The sequence below is a fragment of the Delphinus delphis genome, chromosome 3 (genome assembly GCF_949987515.2).
Source record: "Delphinus delphis chromosome 3, mDelDel1.2, whole genome shotgun sequence".
NCBI classification, from domain to species: Eukaryota; Metazoa; Chordata; class Mammalia; order Artiodactyla; family Delphinidae; genus Delphinus; species Delphinus delphis.
The window spans coordinates 144,591,422-144,618,209 of NC_082685.1; the positions used below are offsets into that span (position 1 = coordinate 144,591,422).

A 26,788-nucleotide genomic window follows, 5' to 3' on the forward strand; every position below is an offset into this window, starting at 1 on the left:
CTAGTGCAGCCGAAGTGAGCGCACTTCAATAGCCTAAAAGTCTTGGATGCTCACAGAGTGAACCACAGACCAGAAGCTGTTAGAAATGGAAGCTCTCAGACCCCACCCCCAATCACTGCCCCAAAAGCTGTGTTTTACAAGTTTCCCAGCTGACTCCCGTGCACATTACTGTTTGCAAAGCGCTGCTCTAAATGGAGGATGAGTTAAGAACCTCACACCATCCTTTTTACCAAGGTACCTATTGTTTCAAACCGCTTCTGAAAACAAAATCCCCTTAAGCCTTGAAAGCAATCTTGTTGATATATCCCACAAAAAAGGAATCGATGCTGTTTTAAGTTTCATTATAATAGGCAATGTTTAGCTTTGCTTATAAAACTCAGCTGGGCCCTTTCACAGAGGGGTAACTAAAAGGCAGAATGGCCTGAAGATTTACATCGTGATCCTTTGATGCCTCTGCTGCTTATTGATATTTGGAATTTCTCTGTTTTTGTCACTTGGAACTTCCCAAGGTTTCTGTGCTTCAGAGTTTTGCGGCTCCCGATCTCTCCCCCACCAACCACCCCCCTTCTTCTTCCTCCTCCCTCCCTCCCACTCCCAAGAGAAGACCAAGATGACCTTGAGAGCCCCAGGACAGCAGCTGGATGGCATCCTGAAGGTGCAGAGGAAGAACCAGCGGAAACCCAGTGAGTAGGCCGGGCTACCACGGCTGGGTTTGCTGCGCTGTTGTTGTGTCATCATGGCTGAGGTACCTAACTTCAGTTCCCTCATCTCTAAACCATGTTTGGGCAACTAAAAAACATCAGCATCAATAATAATAGCAGCTTATCTGTTGAAATACAATGCACTAGTTACGTTTTAACTCATTACACCCCCCAACCAGCCTTGGGAGGGGTAATTATCATCATCCCCATTTTACAGAGGAGGAAACTGAGACACAGAGGAGTCCAGTAAGCTTGCCCGAAGTCCCAGAACCAGTAAGTAGGGGAGCCTGGATTTGACTTCAGCATTCTGCCTGCAGAGTTGGCCCTTCAACACCATGCTGAGAAACTGCACTATTTGTTAGACCACTCTGCAAACTGTCAAATACCACATAATATAACTTACTAGCTGTACGGCTCTTTAAGAAACAAAGTTTAAACTACAAAAAACTAAGTATTTGGCCAAAAAGCAAACACAGGCTTCTCATTGGGGCTGACCAGGGTCGCCAGTGGTCTCCAATGGAAAGAAGTGTTATCCAAGCACTGCAGCAAACAGAGCCTGTGACAGAGGTTTCGTTTATGACAAAACCGCTCCGCAAGTTGTCCAAGCCTTCAATGCCTCGAGACAAGGCCGGCATGTTTCTCAAGGCCCTTAACCCGAAGCGGATTTGAACTATTACTATTTAAAAGCCCATGACTGATGGCTGGGAAAGTTCCTTCCATCTTTCAGAGTAACAACAAACAGAGTTCTTCTGGTTTCTGACTGCCAGCTGAAGCACATACTTGGAGGAGACACAAACTCACAAGGCTACTTTCAGAAGACTTGGAGTTTTTAGGCATATTCATTCACAGAAGACTTCACTCAAACCAAACTCTTTCTTGCGCCCTTTACGAGCACCCCAGCTCCCGATACCAAAAGAGCTGGCCAGCCGGGTGAGGTCGGGAACGCAACAGGCTGGCCACTGGCAGCCTCGGCAACCGACTTTTCACTCCCCAAGTCAATCAAGCCACAAAGAAACACCCATACACCAAACCCTACCAGCACGAGACACACCCAGAATCCCAGCGTGTTAGAAGGTTCCAGAAGGATACGCTGGCCCAACATCCTCACTTCACAGATGAAGACACTGAGGCTCAGAGAGGTTAGGAAATGTGCAGAAGATCAGGACTTGAGCTCACTGCCCTGACTCTAAGAGCAGTTCCTCCCTGCGAAACCCACATCTTCCTTCTTTCCTTTGAAAGCCCTTTATTTACAAGAGGGATCACCATGGTTGGCGTGACTCAGAAATACTTCACAGTAATAACCAACTTTTCATAATCCCTTGAGAGCTTCAGCATTTCCCAACACCTATAGTCGCCTATACTTCAGTTGCATTGCTTTTGTAAGACAATCTTTCTGGAGGGGGGAAAAAATGATATTAAGTCACATAAAAATGAATCAGAGAAATTAAGTATTTGGAGTTAGGATTTAATCCAAAATCCTTGGTGTGGCTCACCAGGCTCTATATGAGGAGGTCCTGGCTCCCACTGTGATCTCACCTTCTAGCTCTTTCCCGGTTCGCTGAGGCCACATCAAGTACCCTCCCACCTAGGAGCATTCGCCTTGCTGTTCCCTCCACCAGGACAGCAGTCCTAGAAAAGAGCAGGCTTGGCACCCCATTCTAATTCAGGAATCTGCTCAAATGAAGGTGTCTGCTCAGAGGGGCCTTTCTTGCCCAGGTTTATTCAAAGTGGCCCCTGGCTGCTGCTTTTTCTCCGATGCACCTGATATTACATGAAAGAGGCATGTGGTTATTGTCTGAGTGCCCCGTTAGACTATACCTTCCATACGCTCCACGAGGGCAGAGATCTTGTCTTGCCTATTGCAATTTTCCTAGCACAGAGAAGTGGTCTGGGGTGGGCGGGGGGAGAATGCAAGTCTTCCGTTTTGAATTTGCCTTTTCCATCTGAAGTTTCTATTTGGCATTTCCTTAAACCAAGGCACACCCAGAAACTGGCATGACCATGTTTTCTTCAGGTTGTACTATAAGTTCTTAAGGGAGAGGCTGTGTCCTTTATGTCGTTGTTACAAGCTTTAGTTTGCTTCCCAACATCATGTCACATGGTGGTTTTCACAGTGTGGCCCTTGGGCCAGCAGCATCAGTAGCACTGGGAGCTTGTGAGAAATGCAGATTCTGAGGATCCTGCCCAGACACAGGGCAGGGGCCCAGCAATCTGTGTTTTAACAAGCCCCCTAGGTGATTCTCATACACGTCCCATTTTTAGGACCACTGGCATAGGAGGCAGAAGCATGAACTAAAATTCAGTATTCTTTGGTTTTGGTCGCAGTTCTGCTGTCCCCAAGTATGGAACGATAAGGTCGCTCACTTTCACTGGCCTCAGTTTATTCATCTGGTCCACATGACCACTGAAGCCTTTTTCAGCTCTCAAGTCTACGATTCCAACCCAGCCTACCAATTGTTTCCTGGGACTTACTTGCTGCAGCATCTAAATTCTAATGAGGTCACTGAGCTCAAAAGAGGCTTAGCACACACCCAACTATTTCAGCGGGACAAACCTTAATCCTAAAAGACCTGGATTCCCGTTTCAGATTATAATCCAAGGGTAAGGAAGGCATCACTGTCTAATAGCTTATAGTCAAAAAGGCGTTGAAAAACGAATCCTACTCTACTAGTTGGGATCAACCCTATGGGCCTAAGAGAAATCGCCTCTGGCAGAGAAGTAATAGGGCTGCCAGGCCTTCAGCTATTTCAAAGGCAGCTGCAACAGGGACTTTGATCACTGCCCCCGTTAGGGACTGAGGGGGCAGACAGTTTGAGAAATGGGAACACTGGTGGCCTTCTCCTGCTAAACGTTTCAGATAGATATAATAAATGGTGACTGGCATAAAAGAAATAAAGGCTGTAAAAATAGGATTCCTGTCCTTTAAGTGCCCACGATGTGCTAATGGAATCAGCCGTGCTTCTGGGGACAGAGATCTCCTGGGGACAGGAGGAGGAGAGGCTGAGAAGAAAGATCACATACTCAGAGCTAAGAAACCCCGCGACACTTAAGCTAAGAGTTAGCTCTTTTTCTTCGGGATTGTTTGGTTTCACAAATGCAGTAGGAAAAACAGCACTTGGGCAGTATGAAATCTCTTTAGGGCAAATGATTCATCTCTTGTGCTCAGAATAGACCCCCAGACTCCACCACCCAGAATGGGTGATTTGTACCAATTTCCAAACCTTTCTGACCCACACTTTCCTCTTCACAAATTACTCCAGGGTAATTGAGAGCATCAGATAAGAAATACCTGAGGGAAACTGACATGGTCTTTAAAATGGGTGAAAGAATCAACTATCTGTTGAATGAATGACACATATGAAAGCCCCTAGCCCAGTGCTGGGCCCTCAATATTAACACGATTAATAACAATTCCTTTCTTATTAATTGGATAAGACTGGGCTCTGACCCCGATAGTCGAATAACAGGGATAAGATAAGTACATAGGTAACCAAGACTCATCAAATCCTAGGTGTTTTAAGAGAGGCAGTGGTTGAGATCGAGCTCACCCCCTTAGGAATTTAGAAAAGGCTTCATGAATGAGACGGAAAACTGGACCTCGACTGACCCAGCAGCGTGGTGGGGCGGCGGCGGCAGCATTTTGGAAGGCGTGTATTTCAGGGAAGCAGGAGTATTTCTAAAGGACAGGCACGTGTCGAGTGATTTCATGCGCCTCCACCCTTGAACTGTCTGGTGACTGCCAGCGTGAGAACCTCCCGCCCCAGGTGCCCCCTCCTCTCGCGGGGTTAGGCTGAGTGGAGGTCACTGCCTGCTTGTGCTGCCGGCCGCCCGCCCCTGCTCCGCCCTCTAACACAGCCAGCTGGGGTTTCCCAGGCTCTCCTGACCTTCGCATGCGGGGGCAGGTCCGGGCCAGCGGAGGGCATGGAAAAGCCAGATTGCTGCAACCCCGGGCAACAGTGAGCCAACTGAGTGTTTAAGATCCTCCCTTCTCAATATACTTAATCCTGCTTTGCAAACAGTTTTAAAATGAAAAATCCTGTGATCCCTCCAATATTTTAATCAGTGCAGTTCTTAATCCCCAAATCTATTCTCCTCAATTTGCACCACTTCCCTGGTTACAAGTGTTCCTTCCAAAGCACAATTTTGCAACATGATCTGTTCAGCTTTAACCTACAACACCATTTTTCCCTTTAAAACCCTTGTGAATTAGTTTAACATAATTTACTTTATGCCAAAATTTACCTTTAATTTTATTCTGTGCACAAGCATTATATATACATATATGTATGTGCGTGTATGCCAGGAAAAATTCCACCTGGGCTCCGTGGGCCTTCCTCAGTCTACCTGTAACCTATCATGGGGAAAACCTGTCGAGAAGCCTTGGGCTAAGAAGCCTGGGGTCTCACTGAAGAGTGTCCAGCGCTGTGGTTCTCAGTTTGGACTGACCATTCAAGTATCCTGGGTGCTTTAAACAGCCCCACTCGCAGACTGCACCCCACACCAATTACATAGGTATCTTAGAGGGTGACACCCCGCACAGCACTTTTCAAAGTTGTCCACGTGCTTCTAATGGGAGTTGAGAACCACTGATCCAGTGTCAAGTGGGTCCCTGACCTTGAACTGCTATGATAACTCCGGAGGAAGGGAAGGAAACAGTGAGCACTGTGTTGTTTTTCCTTTTCAACTCGCGATGGCCTCCATCACATCACCCACACTGTCCTCCACTTCCTCTGTCCCCACCCACACCCTCCCAATCCATTCTCTCAGGTCCACCTTGCATCACACTTCATACCTCAGGCAGGAAGCATTCCTTCGCTACTCCTGTGCCTAACCACCTCTTCCCATCTTGAACCCCTTACAAGTTAGTATTTTATGATTCAGCACTTAATTATTCTCCAGTACATCCATTGGTCTCGTCTTCTCAGCCAGATGCTATGCATCTTGTAGGCAAGGACCATATTTTCTCCTTCTTTTGTACGTGCTTACGATAGAGTTTGGAGCATTTTAGACAACAGAGTTTGGCACATTTTAGTACCTCCCAACTAGAAGCAAACGTCTGGGCACATTTGCAAGACAGGAACAGACGTTATGTCGCCTTCGAAAATCTACTTGACCAAAAGCAGAGCAGATATGCTATATAGAAATTATAGCGTTCAGTTCATCCCTCTGCCAAACATTAACAAGATTTAGACAAGACACAGGGTGGTTTTGCCTGGAAGGTCATTTTGCTGGGAAGGAGGCTGCAATGACATAAAATATACAGCAGTTTTAGGTAAATGAATTTGACAGCTGTGTGGGAAGAACTGGAGGAAGGTGACCAGGTGGTATGACTTGATTTCCAAGACTGTACTGAGAAAACCCTGTATCCATCCCTATTCTGCGAAAACAGGAAGAGTCAAAAGTACAACAAGTCACCCACCAGAGGAGCCCCTTCTTGTCCTGACTTGCAGAATTCAAGGACGACCTCCCCTATTTTACATGTAAGTTCCACAGAGTCATCTAAAAATACTAGCACAAGTTCTTGTTTTCAAAGCCAAAAAGATCAGGTTTCTGAAACGCGGGCTATGGATACAGACAACATATATATATATATATATTTATCTATACACACATGGCTGGGTGGTATTTCTTCAAATACTACAGTCCCAGCAGTGATTTTATTTAGTCTGGTTGTTCCTAAAACAAACACACATAACTTTAATGAAATGCACATCCAAATGTAGGGGAAACCATCCTGAAACAATTAGACTGCTCTATGGTGAGAGGTTTTAGGGCAATGGCATCCTCCCCCTTCCTCACCTCCACGGTGGAAAGAGAATGGAGGGGTCGCAGGAAGCCAAGCCTGACTCCACAAACACAGCCTGCAGCCGTGGCTCTCTGCCCTGCTCTATTCTGTTCTCTTCTGACCCCAGACACCACCCTGCTTTTACTCTTCGCAAAGTGAATTCCAGTCATTCAGCTTTTTTTTTTTTTAACCCCTCTTTGATCAGTTTTAGAGGGAGAAAATTTTCAGACAAGGTTTCTTATCTCTCCCTAAAGGAAATATTCCAGCAAGAACGGAAAAGTCTGAAGAATTACCAAACCACCCATCTGGTTATTGACCTTGGGTTATGGAGGCTTCTGGAGAATGTCTGCCGAGATGGCTGCCTCATTCTTGGGACTTTCTGGGTCGTCTGGTTCTCTAGGTAATGAAGGCTGAGTATTTCTCTACTGAAAGTTCACTGGAAGCTGGGAGAGACAAGTGTCAAGTTGTGACATTCACCAGGATAGCTTTTTGCCTCTCGAACCCCCAAGTTAACTCACCCCTAATAACTTTACCCGTGAGACAGTACCAGCAGAAAGAGAGTGTTTTCTCCATTAGAACCAGGCTGAAAAGTTCACATCCGCAAACACCAGCCAAATGCCTCTTCTATGCCTGGAACAGTGGGAGAGACCGACACAAACACTAAAATCATACGATCCTTGTCCTCAGGGACCTTCTGTGTTGTAAGGAAGCGGTCCCCAACCTTTTTGGCAGCAGGGACCGATCTCATGGAAGCCAATTTTTCCACAGGACAGGGTGTGGGGATGGTCAGGGGGTAACGCGAGCGACCGGGAGCGGCAGATGAAGTTTCACCTGCTGTGCGGCCAGTTCCCAACAGGCCCGTGGAGAGCTGCTCGTCCCCGGCCCGGGGGTCCTCGGCTGGGGACCCCTGTTGTAAGGGATTCAAGTCGTTCAGAAAACACAGATCTTATTTAAGCTGTAGAGACTTTTCTATTGTTGTAACAATATCAAGTTCTAAAGCAAGATTCTAGTATTTCAAAGAGAAGAAGAATCAAAAAAAAAAAAGGACTGAGAATATCAGGGAGGAAGGCATTCTGGACCAGAGAACCTGGGACAACACCTGGATGGTCTTATAGGAGGGGAGGGGAGGGCAGGGAGCAGACAGCGCCACCTCCAGCAGAAGGAATGTGTGAGAAAACAGCTAAGTAAGGGCAGGGTCATGGGGAGGCCCTTGAAAGCCAAAATCGGGACTCTAGGCTGTCAGGCAATAGGAAAACATGGTGCATCACTGAGCAAGATGACAAAACGGGTTATCACAAAAGCTACCTAGAAAATATGCCTCCAAATTAATTTTGATATGGAGGTGTGTATAAATCAAAGGGTAAACCCTAATGAGCGGGCAGAGAATGAGGCCAAGTCCTGCCAAGGACCTAACCTTAGGTGTGTGATTTAGTCTTACCCTTTGGAGACAAATGCAGTACATTCCACACGCGTCCACCGACAAATGCTGGCCCTGCGAGCTCCGCGGGGCTGGTGAAGCCAAGACCTCTGGCAGGAGGGACACACTGCATTGGCCCGCCGTGAAGTTAGAACTGCTCCTAGGAGGTTCCCAATTCACCTGCTACCAAACCAAATGCCCGTGGGAAAGAACTGGCGCATGAACTGCAAAGTCGCCGCAGCTTGAGGGAGACACATGTACACTCGGGCAGGAACGCACAGACTGGACTAACCCAAATCCCAAAGTGCAGACTTCCAAGGTGAGAAGCCAAGGGAACAACACTGCTTGGGGCTCACAACAGAGCACTTGGCTGTGCAGAATGACGAGGTCCAGAAGGGACAGGAGAGATGGTTTCCAACGCCGCAGCGCACCCCTCCTTCTCAATACTAGGGCCATTAGATGTGAATGAAAATATGAAGCCAGATAGATTTAATTCCATGGTGCCTTTGAAAATTAAATTCTCATAGTTATCCGTTGATAACTTTAATCATCAAAAGGAATAGCCCAAGTAGAAAAGTTAAACGTTAGCAGATGATGACTTATGGAAAATCTTGCACAGAAAACTTAATGACCTCCTCTCTTCCTTTTCCATAGAGTTCCTCTAGTTTTCTACCTCAGTGTCACTGAAGGGAACGACAGTGGCTTGTAAGTGCAAAGGTAGAGATGTTAGAACTGGTTCTAGGGTTAGTTCAGGGAGAGATGTATCATGTGGGCCTTAGTTTTATCAGCTTCCAAATGGAGGTGGTGATTTTTTATAACTGCTGTGTGCATTTCTACAGTTGAAAAAAACAGAATAAACTACCGATTCATGCTACAATGAGGATGAAACTTGAAAACATTATGCTAAGTGAAAGAAGCCAGAGACAAAGGGCCCCGTATGTATGGTATGATTCCGTTTACGTGAAATATCTGTAATGGGCAAATTCCTAAAGACAGAAAGCGGATTAGTGGTTGCCAGGGAGAGCGGGAGGGGAAGTCAAGGACTGTCACCGTTTAATGTGTATGGGTTTCCTTCTGGGGTGATGAAAAATTTCTGGAACTAGATGATGATGGTTGTACAACATTATGAAGGTACTTAATGTCACTGAACTGTATACTTTAAAATGGTTAAAATGGTAAATGTTATGATGTGTATATTTTACAATTAAAAAAGAGAGGGAATAGAAAATAACAGTCTGGCCATCTATTCTATACATAATAAATGTCCTATGAACAAAAGACACAAAGGGATCAAGGTGATCACAATTGTGGCGAAACCACTAATCTCAATTTTTTTATCTTCTTTTAGTGAGTACTGTCTTGGACAGAACTATCAGGAACAGTTCCCTCCCCTTTCTCTCAGATGGCTACAAAGTTCATCTCGTGCAGACACCTGCAGAGCCAGACTGGGAGGAGGACAGGAGCCAGGGAAGCTGTAGAGTGATACAAAGGGTAATGCGAAAGCACCATGCCTACAGCCAAAAGCCTCAGGACGGGCTTAGGAGTATGGCCTCTGCCACGGTAGCTCAGAAAGCACGGAATCCAAATGTGGCATCACAGGAAAAGGTTAACTGACTCATCCAACAAATATTTATTGACTATCTACTACAAACTGAGCTGGCTAGATGATATAATTATAGCCGTGAACTACAAGGTCACTGTCCCTTCTAGCAAGGAAATTACAGCCTAGAGTGCAAGAGTGATAAGAACTAAAAGTTACACAAGGCCAAGTAGGCAACTGATGCAACAAAATATTAGCCAACACCCAAAGCCCACCTACTACTGGGCATCCTAACGAGTCAGAGCTCACGGGGGTATGGCCCTGTCCTCACACCTGAGACAGGCCAAGGAGGAAGTCAAACAGGCTGTGAGGTGGAGCTCAACCTGGGGTGACGGGCATGGAGGACAAGCCCAGCTCCTAGAGGACCAGACTCCGACCTGCGTGACAACGCATCCCTCTTCTCTTTGTGTACCAACTAGCCTGGTCTCTACACAAAGCTCAGCCCCTTAAGCTCTCTTGCGGCTCCCAAAACAACAGGGTCAGAGTCTACACTACGGGATCCACTGGGTGCTGGGAAGAGGGTTAACTGGCAAAGTATGCTAAAATGTGACAATTTTCTCCTGACAATTTTCCAGTCATGCCTGATACTTACCCTTCAATCTAGAGTCAATCTAGTTTCGTTTCCAGAGAATGGTTCTCTCTGGTTGAACCTACATGGGATACTTTAAAAAATATTGATTCCTGGGCCTCTCCCTAGACCAAACGACTCAGAACATCTGGGGTGGGCATGGCATCAACATGTTTGAAGAGCACCCCAGGAGAGTCTAATGCAGGAGCTGCCAGGATTGAGAACCACTCATCTAGGACAAGAAAGGAAGGCAGCTGGCTTTATCAAGTGTCTGCTGTGGGCTGGGCACTGTGCAGCTCTTTACACACGGTGTCTGTGGCTGTCGGTGCCCCTTCCTCAACGTCTTGGAAGTGTTCTGGCCACGAGCATTACGGCCCCTAGGAGAGGCACTCAACCTTGGGAGGGACAGGAGATCAGGAATAGATACCCCAGTTTCCTTACCCCTCGGGTGGGATAACTCTGGGCATAGTTTAAGCCTGGGGTAAGCAAACTAGTTAATATGTCAGGCTTTGTGGGCCATGCAGTCCTTGTCTTACCACTCAAATCTGCCATTGTGGTGCAGAAGCAGGACAATGCTGAATGAATGGGTGTGGCTGCATTCTAATAAAACTTGATTTACAAACACAGTGGGCCACACTCTGCTCTAAATCTAAACAGATTCCCAGAGGTCCTTAGTGGGAACGAGTCTCGGTTGCCCAGAGCAGTATCCTGTCAATAACATGCTATAGAGGCTTCATTCCCTTACCGAGCACTTCCTGGGATCACGGGCTATAAAAACTACTTACACTCAAATCCTCACCTCACAGCCTGCTCCTGGGGGCACCCAACCAAAGTCAGTATCTTGTTTTATTCTTATAACTGCCCTAGCGGTTGCATACTGTCATCTCCACTGTACAATGAAGAAATTGAAATTCAAGGACTACACAACTCCTAAGTGATGGAGTCCAGATTAGAAGTCTAAAGATCTCTCTACAGTACGACCAGAGTAAGGATGGATACAAACAAACAAACAAACAAACAAACAAGCAAACACACACACACACACACACACACATACACACTTAAATATATAGTTTTAATTATGGTGGACAAAAGTACCACATATGGCAAATCATAAAGCAAAATTTATACAAAATTACAGGTCTATGTGAAGGAAGGGGTTTCATAAGAAATAATACTATAAATAATAAGATTTGAGGGTTATGAAAAAATTACTTTCTCTTTTACGCTGTTTCTAATCTGGGGCAGAACTCTTTTCCCACCTATCAGTTAACTGGCTGCAAGCCTGGTGCTATGTCTTCTCTGGAAAAATCTCCGGTCACACCTGGGAGCAAATGTGGCCATTCAAGGTAAAGCCCTAATATGTAATTTGGACCTTGAAGAGAAAGGAACTGGATTACAATATCCTCTCATACATTTTAACATGCGGGATGCGGTAGAGGCAGTAATTTCACAAAGTCCCCATAGATGCACTGGCAAAGTTCCCCCAGGGACCCCGGGAATTCCAGAGAACGGGTTGAGAACCCAGAGGCGGCCGTCAGAAGCCAATCTCTTTAGCTTACGCGGTCTTGCCCTCGCTGTCATGTTTGGTGGCGCTGGCCCCCTTCTTGCCCAGCAGCGAGGCCACCTTCTCTGCGTCTCCGTTCTCCACGGCCTGCAGCAGCCGGTCATCATTCTTGTTCCACTCGTTGGTCTGTGGAGCAAAAGGGAGATGCAGAGCCAGTGAGCAATATAGCGGCCACGGCCATGCAGTCGGCAGGACCTTGGTCCTCCCCACTCCCCAAGCCTCCCATGGCTCAGATCAGAACCTGCCCCCAAACGCACGACTTTAAAAATACCTTTCCCTTCACCATGGAGACACCCAAAAAGACCGGTTTCCCAAAAGAAAACATCCACAATTCGATGAAGGAGCAGCCAGTCACCAAACTCTGAAAGAAAAGCAACTTCTTTCAACTGAAACGGGGAAGATGAAGCAACTTAAAAAGACCAAGAGGCCAGTTTACACATTAGCTTAGTTCCAGCTAAACCTGACAGCTGCCACCACAGAGCACTGACCTTGGACCTGGTCAGCAGCTCACTGGGCTCCTGATGTTACAGGACCAACCAGCCACCAGCCCAAGGTTCCCTGAGGATTTACACATGCGATCACCCGTCTGCTTCTGGCCTGTTTACTGGACTTGGAATTTTGAGTTGTATGCTGCTTTCAAGTAGTTGTCTAGGCCTCCGACTCAACAGAGTATCACCAGAAACTAAACTTCCTCCTGAGCAAACTATTCCACATCAAATAGCTCTGAGCAAAGTGTCCGCCACCGTGGACCCTCAGCCCCAAGAGAATAATTCTGCAAACCGCAGTAACAGTAAAGCTTTCAGCTGCACAAAAACCAGTTTCTACTCTTAGAAGGGAAAGAAGATAATAGAAGAGCAAAAAGAGCCTTGAGTACTAAGAACTGTCCAACGTGAAAAGGCAGCAGCGAGCCGTTGAAGATTTTAGAGCAGAGGAGAGAATAAACTCGGTGATGGAAGAAGAGTCAATGGGAGGTACGTGAAGCATGGGGGGGTTCATCGAGGGGGAGGAGATCCTGGGACACATCAAAGCCCCTGGGAAACTTTGCAGGCCCAGCCTGCCCTCCAGACACATCCCCACCCCAGCCTTTGCTAAGCCTACTTTCTGGCCTCTCCAGCTGTGGACACCACCACCCTGAAAGAGAATCTTCTTCCCTCCCCAATGCTTTCTGTAGACAGGTCTCTAGGGCTGGCTGCTTCCCTGTGACCCCGAAAATAAGAATCTCCAAGTAATTCATATTGAAGGCTTTGCCACAGGCTACTTCCAGGAAGACGCAAGGAGACTGGAGATTTAAAAGCTAACAGGAGGGACTCTTAAAGGACCGCAGTCTTCCATGGGCCAGAAGTGTGTTCACATCTCTCTGTACTCATGGAACTGGGAAACCCAACAGGACTGTGCCCTCTCATAGAGCAAGGGTGAGGCCACCAGATGTCCCCAGCACCCCTCCCACCCTAGCCTAGAGGCAGGGCTTTACAGAAAGCCACAGGCCGGGGAGGAGTGCAACAGGTATAACCCAGGGTTCAAGTCAGGAATTTGCTTCCCTGAGAGTCTCAGGGCGGGGTGTCTTCCATTTCTCAGGACTCCCTCCTTCCCGCACGAAGGAGGAAGTCCTCCTTCTTTTTGCCATCACTGAGTGCAAGCACACAGCAAGCATGAGGTAGGTTTGAATGAAAATCACAAGTCTGTCCTCTAGGCTGCGTGAAGTCCAGAACTTTAGATGGACACCTACATGCTATGGATCTGAAGTCACCTGGAAAAAAACACCTCTCTGCCTCAGTTTCCCAAAGCTTTGAACTGGATGACCACTGTGATTCCTCTAAAGCTTAAAAGGTTTAATCTGTAAAATGTGCCACACCAAACAGTGCTAGGAATTATTCTAGAACAGTACTGTGTGTGATAATGGAAATGTTCTATATCTGCACTGTCCAAAACTGTAGCCACTCGGCCAGTGAGTCTCAACCAGGGGTGACTCTGCCCCTCAAGGGACATTTAGCAATCTCAACAGACAGTTTTGACTGTCATGACTAGAGAACGCTCCTGGCATCCAGGAGGTAGAGCTTGGGGTGCTGCTAAACACCCTACAATGCATGGGATGGCTCCCTCCCTCCAACCAAGAATTATCTGGCCCCAAACGCCAGTCTCGAATTAGCCACACGTGGCTACTGAGCAGTGGAAATGTGGCCAACGCGACTGAGGAACTGAATTTTTAATTTTAATTTTAAACTTCAAGTGCCAGTAGCTAGGGGCTATCAGAACAGCTTCACATGAAGGCTCTCTAAATACTGTTTAACAAAGAAAGAGTGTGTCTGGGCCAAATCATCCCCAATTCTCCTACAACCATCAATTTACTCACAAAGAAGACATTAGGTTTTCTCTTCAATTACAAATCAGGCTTCCTATTGAAGGGGAAGAAACAAACATACTGCCCAAGGCACAAGCATTTGTTAGTGGAATAGCAAGGTTTACTTAACAACAAAACGTAGCAAACACCAAGAAACAGATCAGCTTATTCCCCCCACTGCATTTTACTAGCCACAGACAAAACAAAAAAAGTTTACTGAAGCACATTTCGGACCAGTTACTCCTACCTACATTATCCCAAACGCAGCATTATTATTAGTGTTGCCTTTTAAAATCCTTCCCTAATTTAAACTGACCAAATTAAAACTGGATTGGGCAGATCAAAAGGATATTAAATCTCAGAGGACTGACTGAAAGCACCTAAGCAAAGAAAGGCCACATGAAAGGATTTTCCTTCTCAGCGCCGCTAAGGCCCTCAGCTAAGGCCCTCAACTCGGGCAGAGAAAAATCTGATTGCCGGGGCGCTCTAAAATTAGTTACACGTGGATCTGTCACCGGACACAAGTTCGTGTGCCCAACAAACCGAAATGTCGGGAGTTTGAGGAGAGAAAGGTTTATTGCAGGGCCATGAAAGGAGAAAGGGTGGCTCGTGCCCCCCAAAACCCTGGACGCCCTGAAGGGTTTCAGCAAAGCATTTTTAAAGGCGGAGGCGGGGTGGTGGCGTCCCAGGGTGTGTGATCAGCTCGGGCACGATTCTCTGATTGGACGATGGGCGGCTTAGGCACCAGAAGGTCTGGGGGCTGTGTGCTCAAGATCATCCAGTAGTTCTTCCATTTGGTGGTGGTTTCTCAGCATCTGAAAAGCCCAGGCAACGTGTAGGAGATACCATTATCTGAGTACTTCAGAGAGGAGCTACAGCAGAGGATACGGGAGAGGGGTCTGTCGCGGGGAGTGTCCAGGGTCCCCGCTCGGCTACAAAGGTGCCGAGGACAGGGCATGGAAGCCTTGAGCTCCCACACGCATGCGCACACACACCCCATACCTTGCCCTATGCGTTTCTTCCATTTGGCTGCTCCTGAATGGTATCCTTTATAATAAGCTGACAATAGTAAGGGAAGTGCCCTCCTGAGTTCTGTGAGCCGTTCAAGCAAATCATCAAACCTGAGGCGGGCGGGACTTCCCTGGTGGTGCAACGGCTAAGACTCTGCGCTCCCAATGCAGGGGCCCCAGGTTCGATCCCCGGTCCGGGAACTAGATCCCACATGCCGCAACTAAGAGTCTGCATGCCTCAACTAAGGAGCCAGCGAGCCTGCCTGCCACAACTAAGACCAGGTGCAACGAAATAAATAAATATTTTAAACAAACAAACAAAAACCTGAGGAGGGGGGTTGTGGGACCCTTGGACTTTATAACTGGCCAGTGAGAAGCATGGTTGGCCCAGGACCTTAAACTGGCATCTGAAGTGGGAGCACTCTTGTGGGACTGAGACCTTAACCTGTGGGGTCAGATGCTAACTCCAGGGCATTAGGGTCAGAACTGAACTGCATCGCTGGACACCCACTTGGTCAGGGAAGTTGAAGAGCTGGGTGTTGGTATGACAGAACCCTCCACCCCCGCCCGCATCCGGGGCTGTCAGCAGACAGGTTAGGGGGTCCCCGGAGAAAGAGAACCAGGAATGGCTTTCCTGACATAAGAGAAGCCGTTCTGACCTAAGCCATTTTGTGATCTAAGCCTGACCATAATGCTTGCCCTTGAACAGGTCTCAGTGATTAATGACCCCAAGGGAACAAAGGAATTCGGAAACAGAGAAAAGGCCGTCAAACAACAGTGCAGTGATAAAGCAGAGCCCTAGTTCCTCCTCAACGGACAGACATAATAATATATCTCCGAGTTCTGCAGGAACTAAGGCCCCCACCCAGGAGGAGGATGGATGTTGACCCTCCTGACTTCAATCAACTAAAGCTTGGACTAGTTGACCTGTGCCCCAGTTCTATGCTGAATTCTCCTCTGCTCAGGGCCCCTCATGAATATGCATGTACCTGAGCATAAAACTTCCCCCACTTTGCTGTTCGGGGGAGATCCCCGGGGCTCTCCTTACTGGAAGTAAGGAATCCTTCCTTTTCCTGATCTTCGGCCTGGCTGTGTCTATTGGCTCGACATCCACCAAGAGGTGGATCCGGTTTTCGGGTAACAGTGTCAGAAGTAGATCACAGGACAGATGAAGTGTGAAGTCTTGCCATAACATTCCAAAGTAATTCACTCATACTCCGGAGTCAAGGAAGGCTTCCGGAGACCACCAGCACATCAATAAACCCCCTCCCCCTGCTGGCACTCCCTCCACAGGGCAGGCTCAGCTCTGCCTCCAAGCTGAGCTCCTGGTTCCCTTAGAACAGTGTTTTTAACCCCTTAGTGGATTAATCCAACATTAAAAAAAATAATAAAGTAGAAAAAAGATGTTAAACATCAGATGCATAATATTTAATAAGGTTAACGTTCTATGAAACTTCTAAGTGTGTAGTGGGTGGTGATATAAAATATATTTCTTACCGGGGAATCACAATAAAAAACGATGGATGCCACTGCCTCAGAAGGCAGTCATCCCATCCGCCTCTGGAAAGGCTGCCTTCTAAAGCCCGAGGGACCCTGCAGGCTCTTTAAGCCTTTCCAGGTGACCTCTCTGGGCTTCTCGCCGCTGTCAGTCCCCGAGGGCCCGCCCACTCACCTCCACTGAAGCCCACAGTCTAGACTTGATGAAATATCGCGTCCCGGCTTTTGTGCGCCAGCTCAGCGGGTGCTAGTTTTGTGTCCCGGTCTCCAGCTCCCTCAAGGCACGGACAACAGCCTTTATTCCTTAGCCCCGGGGTGCCTAGTAAACGCTCAGTGTCTGATTTTAGTAGGAGTTTCTTCCTCTTGCTCAGCTCCAACCTCTGACTTGGCAAATATTTCTTTCTTCATTTCTGAAACTCTTTCATCCTTTTGCAAACAACTATTTAATGATGTTTCAGATTTTATTTTTAAACAAGCTAAACAAATCCAGCTCCCTCAGCTTTTCTACTCCATTAACTCTTGTGAGGCCACTTTTCCGAGATTTTAATCCTAGGTACACTTTCTCCAAATCTCTTCCCAACCAAGGATCCACGCCCCATCAATCCATCAGGGCGAAGCCAGTGTCCCCCAGTCAGGGGAACCGCATGTGAACTGGTTAAATACACAGACTCCCGGGTCCCATCCTGGAGAGATTCTGGTCCCAGCGATCTGGGGAGTAGGGTGGGCAGAGGGCCTTGGACTGACCCAGGTTCAACGACTGCTCTGATTTGGACTGCAGGTTTGGGGACAACGGGAACCCATGCTAAGGCTACGTAGAGAATTTACTTGAAAGAATTTTCTTCCCCCACAAGGCGTCATTAAGGACAGGGATGGGAAAAGAGAATTCTTCTTCACTTTTTCCTTACGGAACTAGGTATTTTGTTGCCTACAAAAGCTTAATAAATATTAGGCTTTCTCTAGGAGTTGCACGTGCAACCTATGTATAAGACACGTATGAAATGTCAATGAAAGCATTGTTCATAATAGGCAAAAATGACAAATCGTCACACATCCAATAACAGAACACGGATGAATAAATGACAATATAATCAAACAACGGAATATCACACAGCAGTGAAAATGAACACAACTGCGTGCAAGAACACAGATGAATATTTAAAACAATATTGGTGAAAGGAGCAAGACACAAAAGAGCACGACAGTACGACTGCACGTATATAAAGATGGAAACGGAGAAAACGGATCCATATTGTTTAGGGATGCATATATAGACGATAAAACCATAAAGAAAAGAACAAGGATATTGGCTGGGGGGTGTGTGTGTGGCATCTGATCTGGAAGGGACACCTGGGCGCAGTCTAGAGTCCGGCTCAATTCCCTGACCTGGTTGGTGCCTCTACAGATGTTCACTTGTTAAAGTCTACGTTCTTGTTTTGTGCACTCTTCTCTATATGTGATTTATTTCACACACACACACACACACACACACGCACGCACGGAATTTAGAAAGAAGTTCTTGTGGTTGATTTTCTGGTCAAATCATCACCAGACCAAGTGCCTTTGGACAGTCTGCATTCTCACGTGCTGTCTCCTCGTCTCTAAAATAAAGGCGGCCTGCTGCCAGAATGGGGCTCTTAGGAGGCCTCACAAAGCCCCTGGAGAATCTGATTATCGTATGGACTTTTCTCAGAATAATGCACAAACACACAAACGTTTGCATACAGAAGAGGGCTCTCTGGGGAATTCCCTGGTGGTCCAGTGGTCAGAACTGGGTGCTTCTACTGCAGGAGGCCCGGGTTCGATCCCTGGTCGGGAAACCACGATCCCGCAAGCCTCGCACCTCGGCCAAAAAAAAAAGAAAAAAAAGATTATTCAAAGAGGGTTCTCCAGCAGCGTAAACCCCTACCCCTAGGCCCATCTGTAAGCCTAAATTAAGAATGCCTGGCATAGAGAAAGAAAGAGCCTTCAGACTTTAAGTGCTGCCGAGTTGAAATTCCAGCACCACCTCCTCGCATTTAGGTGGTCTGGAGTAGGTCATCCACATTTAAGTCTCTATTTCCTTATCTGTAAAATGGGAGAAACCCTAATGTGCACGTGCACATTAGCCTGGGAATTAAATGCAATGTACATAAAGGGCCTGCCACATATTAGGCACCAAAAAGATGGTGATTATGGTTAGGCTTAAATTAGATGATCTGCATGGTTCCCTTTTTGGTTTATGCTGAGTCTTCCAAAATGTACAAATTAGGACGGATGGTCCACTACCCTTTCAGAGGCGGATAACGCCTTAAATCTGCAAATTTTGTACTATGCTTCTTAAGCATCACATTTTAAAGGGCTCTAGAGACAACACTCACAGACATGAAATTAACTATTTTAGTGACTATGGCTCACTTCTCCAGGAGACTGTTTAAACAGACACTGTTTCAACAGAGCACGTTGGGCCCCACTTGCAAGTTCAGGAAGCCATATGTTACGCTCTGGAGACATGTGTAATGTGTCAGCTGTGAAGGGCAGCATGTGGGAAAGGCAGACCTTACCTTCCATGTGGGCTCCAAACATTCCTGCTAATATATCACAAATGGGATTTTCAATGGCTGGTCGGTAAGTGTCCTATTCGTCAAATCATTTCCAAATGACACTCTTACTTAAGAGCTTTTCCTTGAAGTTCGGCCCTTTTGAAAGACTTGCCTGCCTCCTGCGAGGGCTGCAGAGACCCTGTCAACCACGCGATGGACACTGGGGCTTTGGCAACTGGTGACGTCTGCCCTTGGCCAGACGTGGCATCACCTTCTTTTCTCTTGGTTTAATCACTGGGAACTGAAAAACCAGTGGAAACTCAGCGGTCGCAGACATCTGGCTAGTGGGCAGGTTTGAGTTTTGGAATACACCAACCCAACCAAAAGAATCCAGAGGCACAGAGCGATCCAGGAAGAGAAAGTTTCTTTGACTTCCTTTAGGAAAAATGCTAAAAACCCTACGGATCAAAACTTCACGGAGCTCCTGCTGGACACAGGTTGAGCGGCCATCCGGAGGAGTCTATTTGAGAGATTATCTTTGGCAAGACTGCCTTTCTCTCTCTAGTTTACGGAGAGTAGACTGTTTTGCCAAAATAATCAGTTCGGCTAAAATGAACATTAGACAAAGTAGACAGTGTTTTCACCACGGGGAAGGTTTCAGATTCACACCATCCAGGAAAAAAAAAAAAAAAAGAGCACACACCTCCTATTTTAAGACAGAGGACAAGAAACTGGCAAGCCTGGGGCCAGATGATACCTTCCCCTGCTGACTGCACCAGCCAGCGCTTATTAGATATCTACCTACTGGGTACAAAGTAATATTTGAAATTCTATAGAGGTTAACATTCATGTATTTGTTCTTTCATTCATTCAAACTCGGTGCCTTTTACATGATTGGCATAGTCTTTACTGAATTTTCTATATAGTTGAGACAAAACATAGCAACATGAGAAATATGCCAACGATACAAGACAAGACTCAGAGTGGTAAAAGGAGTGAAATGGGGAATCAGTCCAATGAAAGGGAGGGACGACTTTCAGCTGGGCAGGAAGGGAAGGCTTTTTGACTGGATGATGAACTAGATCTTGCAATGAGTAACATTTAGGTTAATGGAAAGAAGACACAACGATTGAAAAATGCAAGACGTATTTAGAGAAGAGTGTAAATAGTGAGCTGATCCACGTGAGGCCTTCCAAGACTGCCCTCTTTGGCATCCGTGGAACACCCAGGAAATCACCAATAGACCAGGACTGAAAAATCTGACCATTGTCCTGTCTTTAACAAGCCAGCAGCTTCATATAATGTCAGCTACTTCAGACCAAAACATAAGTTCATCTAAAATGAGTTTCCCTCTCCCCGCATTTTTATGTCAGGTTATTCACACATGCAGCTTCCAGTGTCTCTGTGAATCACCCTGAAACCTGCCAGCATCCCTTCAACAGACTGTGTTATGTGATCCCACATAAATGCTGAACACTGCGTCATGGACCTAACACATAATTATCTACACCTCCACCCAGAAACAGGCTAGTCCCTCTGTCAGACCCACTTCACACACCGCCCTACTCACTGCTAGTCACCTGGACCGGTCACTCCCCCGGCTAGGCTCTCCCGTGCTTCTCTTCCACGGCGTTTGGCACAGCTATAATTACACAGTGTTCCTCAAGTACCGGCCAGTCAACCTCTCACTGGACTGGGGTCTCCAGGGCACGGCCAATGGCCAGCATCTATCTTGTTCATCATAAAGCCTTGGGTCCTGGCCCACTGCCTGCCAGATGGTAGGGGCTCGACTCAGAGCTGATCCTCCAACAGCTTTGTTCTCCTTCCTTCTACCTCGGGAGCCAGCACTGATTAATCTTCTCCATTGACGCCTTTGTCTCAGTTCACAAATGCATGTAAAGGCTCCATAATCCTATCAAATTCCTTCCTTTGACTATGCTAACCAGTTTAAAACATTATTCTATACTTAAAACCATGTCACGTCAGGTCAAAACAGTCTCAAGGGAACAGAGATAAATCTGGGAATAGGTCAAACCAACTTTACCCTTCCGGGAGGAAAATGGTTCCATCCAGTTCAGTTGGGCTCAAGTATTTGTTTATTTTATATACATACAACAAACAGGGGAGTATGTGTGTATACACACACACACACACACACACACACACACACACACACACACACGCACACACAGTACCATGGCAAGTCCTAGGGATAAAAAGATGGATATGAAGTAATGTGGACACTGAAGAAGTTCGTGTACTTCTGAGGACAGAAACACACCCAATAACTACTTACATCATCATCTGTCAGTGCTCAGCCAGTGTTGAGAACTGAGTGCTACCGAAGCCCAGAGCGGACGCTATTACACCCAAAACAGCTACAATCGCATAGTTCTAGGAACTGTACCACAGTTCCTACTTAATATTACATAATTGTAATTTCATTAATATTACAAAAATGTAACCACATAAGAATATAAATACAATTTAATATTAACAATAACCCTATGAAGCAGGTACCATCATGAGTTCATTTGACAGATGAGAAAACAGGCACCGAGAGGTTAAGAAGCATGAAAAGCTACTCTTGGTTCTCTCAAGAGAAGAAAGGTCAAGCAGCTCACTTTAAAGAAAATGAAGACGCTTTTTAGGATGAGCAACATTGAAGCGTATTTACAGACTGAGGCAAGCAAGGGGGTCAGTGGAGAAAGGAGGAGTGCAAAACATAAGGAGTGGGGGGAGGAAGTGAGGATTCAGCCCAGGCAGAAGGCTGATCTCTGTGAGTGAGAGACTAATTAACTCATGTTACGGCTCAGAGACAGAAAGCAGGAAGAGGAGGGCAAGCAAAGATTCTGTGGTAGAGAGGACGTCAGTTTGTGTTTTATAGCTTCTGTTTTCTCAGGGAGACAGGAGGTAAAGTAGGCAGGGTCAGGGGTGGGCTAAGGAGCTCGAGAAATGTTCCCAGTAGCTCCTGGGGGAAATGAGAAAGGAAACCCACTTGGAATGAGTGAAGGGGTTTTCAAGCAGCCCTGAAGGTCCAGCTGAGAGCAGGAATTATAACTCCATAAAGAAACCACTTAGTCATGGTGTGGGATTTTTCACTAGAAGCATTAGGTAGGATGGGAGCAAGAAGTGGGTAGCTTGAGCCACGCCTGGAGACTGGGAAGACAGATAAAGCAGAGATTCCAGGGTCAAGAGGACAGGAGGTACCAGGGAACAGGTATTTGAAACAACTATGGGATCAGGGCAGAGAAGGGTAAGGTCTGGACATAGTCCTATAGACCAGAGGCAGGGTGTCAGATGGGTCATTTAGACGAATGTTAGAATTCCCGTGATGATAGCAGAAAGGAAAAGTAGGAGCTGGCAGCTAAATTCCTAGAAAAAGAGCCCCCAAAAGATGATGAAGAAAGCGAGATGAGGGTGGCCCAGCATAACCAAAAAGAGTGCTTGTCAACAGAGAATGGAGTGATGAGGTTGCAGAGCAAATGGCACAAGCCTTAATATAGAAATGGCTTCCTGTGACTTAACTTGAGTTTCTACTATGTACCAGTCCCTTCCGGGTGCCCTCAAGAATTGACTTCATTTCAGTCTAAGCACCTGTACCGGCTTGAACAGTATCACTACAAATGTCACGCCCGCCGCCCCACAAACCCCAGAATGTGACCTTATTTTGAAAGAGGGTTTTTGCACATGTAATCAAGTTAAGAGCAGGTCATTCTGGATTAGGGTAGGCTCCAAGCCCAATGACTGGTGTCCCTGCAAGGAGAGACAGATGAAGACATAGAGGAAATAGAAAGAAGGCCACGTGATGACAGAGGCAGAGACTGGAGTTATGCTGCCATTAACCAAGGAATGCTGGCAACCACCAGAAGCTAGAAGAGGTAAGGAAGGATTCTTCCTTAGAGCCTTTGGAGGGAATATGGCCCTGTCAATGCCTTGATTTGGGGCTTCTAGCCTCCAGATCTGTGAGAGAATAGATTTCTGTTGTTTTAAGCCAATTGGTTTATGGTATTTACTATGGCAGCTCTAGGAAATTAATACACCATCCAGTGAGATACCTATTATTATCCTCATTTTACTGATGAGGAAACTGAAGATCAGAAAAATATAAGTATCTTGGCCCAAGTTACAAGGTCAGAAAGTAAAAGGATCAGGATTCAAACCCCAGACCTTTGTACCTTTTCCACTGTACAGTCCTGCCCCTCACGTATGTTCACTGCACTGGGGAAGACCAGGTAGAACACAGATGGTGGGCCATGTGAGGCAGAGGGACACACCTCAGTCTGGTGGTACTAAGATGGGAAACTCTAAGCTCTAAATCCTTTTTAAAAGCAGGAACCCCACTAAAGCAAACTCAATATGATACATGAACTTCATGGTTATACACAAGCATTTAAAGTATGGTTATTTATAAGCATATTCACAGTAAGGTCTCTTTGAGTAGTAAGCTCATATATATATATTTATTTATGAATCATATGTAAATGAGACTTGATTTACTCCAAGAATGTTCATTACTTAAAGGGAGATACATGTGTAACAATGAATACCTTAAGGCCTGAGCAAGGCTTTCCTTGCACACGGACAGGACACCTCTGGACATGTCTGGCTATAATCCAAGCACACGCCACGTGCCAAGTATTTCTGGCATGCATCTGAGCATAACAGGCAGCCACAGCCCCTGAGCTTTGCTCTTTACCCAAGGGGCACAATATAGATTTCACATGAAGTATCCAGATGAAATGATTTCATCCGTAAGGTCTTAAGCCAAATGCGTGAGTGCACTTTCAGTGCCTAAATGGTCAGAGAAGAGGATGGGGGGCGGATCCCTTGCCCTGCTCATGCCCAGGCATCATGCCCTTTATAGATGTTAAATGATGACCGTGGGACAAAACGATAGCTAAAGAAATCTACGAGAAGAGGAAACAGTCCTTGAAGTTACAAATTCTACGAGCGTTCTCTGTTCTGTATTTCCTGCTCCCCCTGCCCACTCCCTGCACTGGTACCCCACCCCATACTCTTCCTTCTGGAACCAGTCAGTTTAGCAGGTGAAAGCTGGGATCTTCAATGGGGTAGATGTCGACCCAGAACCAGGATATCTCCATTGCCAAGGACTCGTTTTCTTGTTTAGGGACTAAGAATATTTAAGAACCTCAAGTTTAGGGTAGGAGACCAAGGCAGCTCCCCCTACTTAGTGTCCCCTAACCATGTGCAAGTCACAGGTGACTATAGTGAGTCCATTCATATCCACCTAGAACCTCAGAATGTGACTTTAATTGAAAATAGGATTTTGAGATAAAAATGGGCCCAAAATCCAATGATTGGCTTCCTCATAAGAAGTGAGGACAGAGACACGGGGAAGAAGGCCATGTGAAGATGGTGGCAGAGATTAAAGTGATGTGTCTACAAGCCAAGGAGTGCCAGCAGTCAGCAGAAGGTGGGAGACAGGCATGGGGCATTTCCTCCATCAGGACCCCCAGAAGGAGCCAATCCTGCCTGGGCCTTGATTGTGGACTTCTGGCCTCCTGGACTGTAAGAGAATCAATTTCTGTTTTAAGCCATCCAGTTTGTGGTAGCCCTAGGAATCTAAGACTGCGACCCATGGAAAGAGGGTTGCTTAACCAGCACAAATGGCCCACACAGGACTCCATCCCCGCTGACTGCGGGTCAACAGAAACCTTCTGGGGGACCCACAGATGACACTGATTCAGTTCCTGTTTGTTCACAGCCAGCAGGGTACAGACACAGAAATGGGGAACCTGCAGTAAGGTGGCTGTACCTAGCGTCTATCTCAAGGCTGGTGGAACGGCCAAATTTTAAAAAATCGACTTCTCTAAGGTTTTCAAAATTTTTAGAGGGAAAATCTTTTTATGATTAAAAAAATAATAATATACCTGTTTATACCCAATGTCTTTCAAAGAGCATGGTTAAGTGGCTACATAATAGAATCACCTACGTCTCTTGGAAAAAATATGAGTGTTAACTTTTAAAAATTCTCTACGTGATTCTATTGTGAGCCAGAATTATTCTTCCCTGGGCAACCATGAAGATGACACATTAGCCTGATATTAACCGCATTTGTCTCTGTTAAAATGCTGAAGTAGTGGAGAGGGTGAATCTCAACATTCCGTACCTTTCCGCACATAAAGATGGCGTAAGTCCCAACAGGCAGTCGAGATGCCCCACAGAGAGAAGAGGACCTTAACCAAACTCACTGCACCCTCCTTCCGACGGGTCCCTTGTCCTGATGCCTGTGCCTTGGTTAGTGGTAAGTTCATCTGAGATATTGTGATTTATTAAAAAATATATATATATCTGATCTCCGTCCCCATTTCCAGCACAGAGCTCCTAAAAAAAAAAAGTGTCTTTTGTTATATTAATGAGGTGACTTTTGGACCACAACTAAGGATGGGGGCTGGTTGCCAGGAGAAACAATCATGTGATTAGAGGGTTGGAACTTTCAGTTCTGTGCCCCTAGCCTCAGGGAAGGGGTGAGGGGCTGAAGTTTAACCCGCTGCCAATGGCAAATGATTTCATCAGTCATGCCTAGGTAAGGAAGCCTCCATAAAAACCCAAAGGACAGGGTTTAGAGAGCTTCCGGGAGGTGCAGAGAGGGCATGGGAGCTCCGTGCCTGTTCCCCATACCTCGCCCTGGGCATCTCTTCCATCTGGCTGATTCTCAGTCATCTCCTTCTATAAATAAACCAGAGATCTAGTAAATGGAACGTTTCTTTGAGTTCAATGAGCCGCTCTAGTAAATTCATCAAACCCAAAGAGGCGGTTGTGGGAACCTCTGATTTATAGCCGGACAGTCAAAGGTACAGGTGAAGATCTGGACTTGCGATTGACATCTAAAGTGGGGACACTGAGTCCCTAACCTGTGTAATCTGATGTTGTCTCCAGGTAGACAGTGTCAGAATTGGGTTGAAGAGTACGACACCCAGCTGATGTCAGTGAATTGCTTGAAGGCGTGTGGAAAACCCCACCTACTGTAATTGGTACTAGCATCATATTGTCAGTCAAGCCAAAGACCCTGGCTCTTCTCTCCCTCCACCTCCCCAGCCAATTACTCACCAACAACTGTGGACAACTGCTTCTCTGGTTTCCCTTGCGTTGACTTGTTTTCCATCCTACAGCCGACGCCTTTAACTAATCCAGTCCAGTTCCACAAACGCATGCTTTTGTCAGGCATCATGCTAGACACTTCAGATGGGGCCCTCCTCTTTGGGCCCACCGACAGGTACAGATACTTGGAGAACCAGGGAAGAGGTTCTGACACAGATCACTGTTTACCTGGGACGTTTCAATAGCCTCTTAACTGGCCTTTCTACCTCCGGTCCCGCACCCTCCACCCACCTCCACCGCGGCCCTCCTTCGTCCCATGCCAAATTCCCTGGGGGTTAAATGTTCTTGCCTTCTGCCCTGGCTCACTTTCGTATACAAAATCGCCCATGGCTGTCTATGGCCAACAAGAGACCCAACACTCTTTAGCGCCCCTCCACACACACATACAATGGAAGGCTTCTCTTAATCCAGTTTCAAACCTTCAGTTCCACTCTGCCCACCTCTCCCTCTGGCCCCCGCCATGGCCCTACACAAACGTTCCACTTGAGCCAAGCTCTTGGGCTCCAGAATCCAACTTATTCTTTCCCCTTCCATGTGAAAATTACTCAAGTAATTTTTCCTCTCTCATTTCTATCTTGCCATCTCTCTCTGCCAAGGAGGCGTAAAGCTGCTCCCTGCCTTCTGTTTTAACAAAGTTTTACACTAGTCTTTGAAGTATATG

The 26,788-nt window shown here is 46.5% G+C and overlaps 1 protein-coding gene across 9 annotated transcripts in view; it reads right to left on the minus strand.

The window, feature by feature from the left end:
- RAI14 (retinoic acid induced 14) overlaps window positions 1-26,788 on the minus strand; it is a 147,595-nt gene that overhangs the window by 41,215 nt on the left and 79,592 nt on the right. For 5 of the 9 annotated variants that reach the window (XM_060009618.1, XM_060009617.1, XM_060009612.1 and 2 more), the window contains exons 1-2: window positions 11,910-12,032; window positions 11,634-11,764 (exon numbers count right to left, since the gene is read on the minus strand). In XM_060009618.1, coding sequence (XP_059865601.1) covers window positions 11,634-11,764; window positions 11,910-11,963 — 185 coding nt within the window. In that variant the 5' untranslated portion in view covers window positions 11,964-12,032. Of the gene's footprint in view, window positions 1-11,633; window positions 11,765-11,909; window positions 12,033-26,788 lie in introns of those variants that run through there. The other 4 variants (XM_060009615.1, XM_060009613.1, XM_060009614.1 and 1 more) reach the window with 1 other exon arrangement.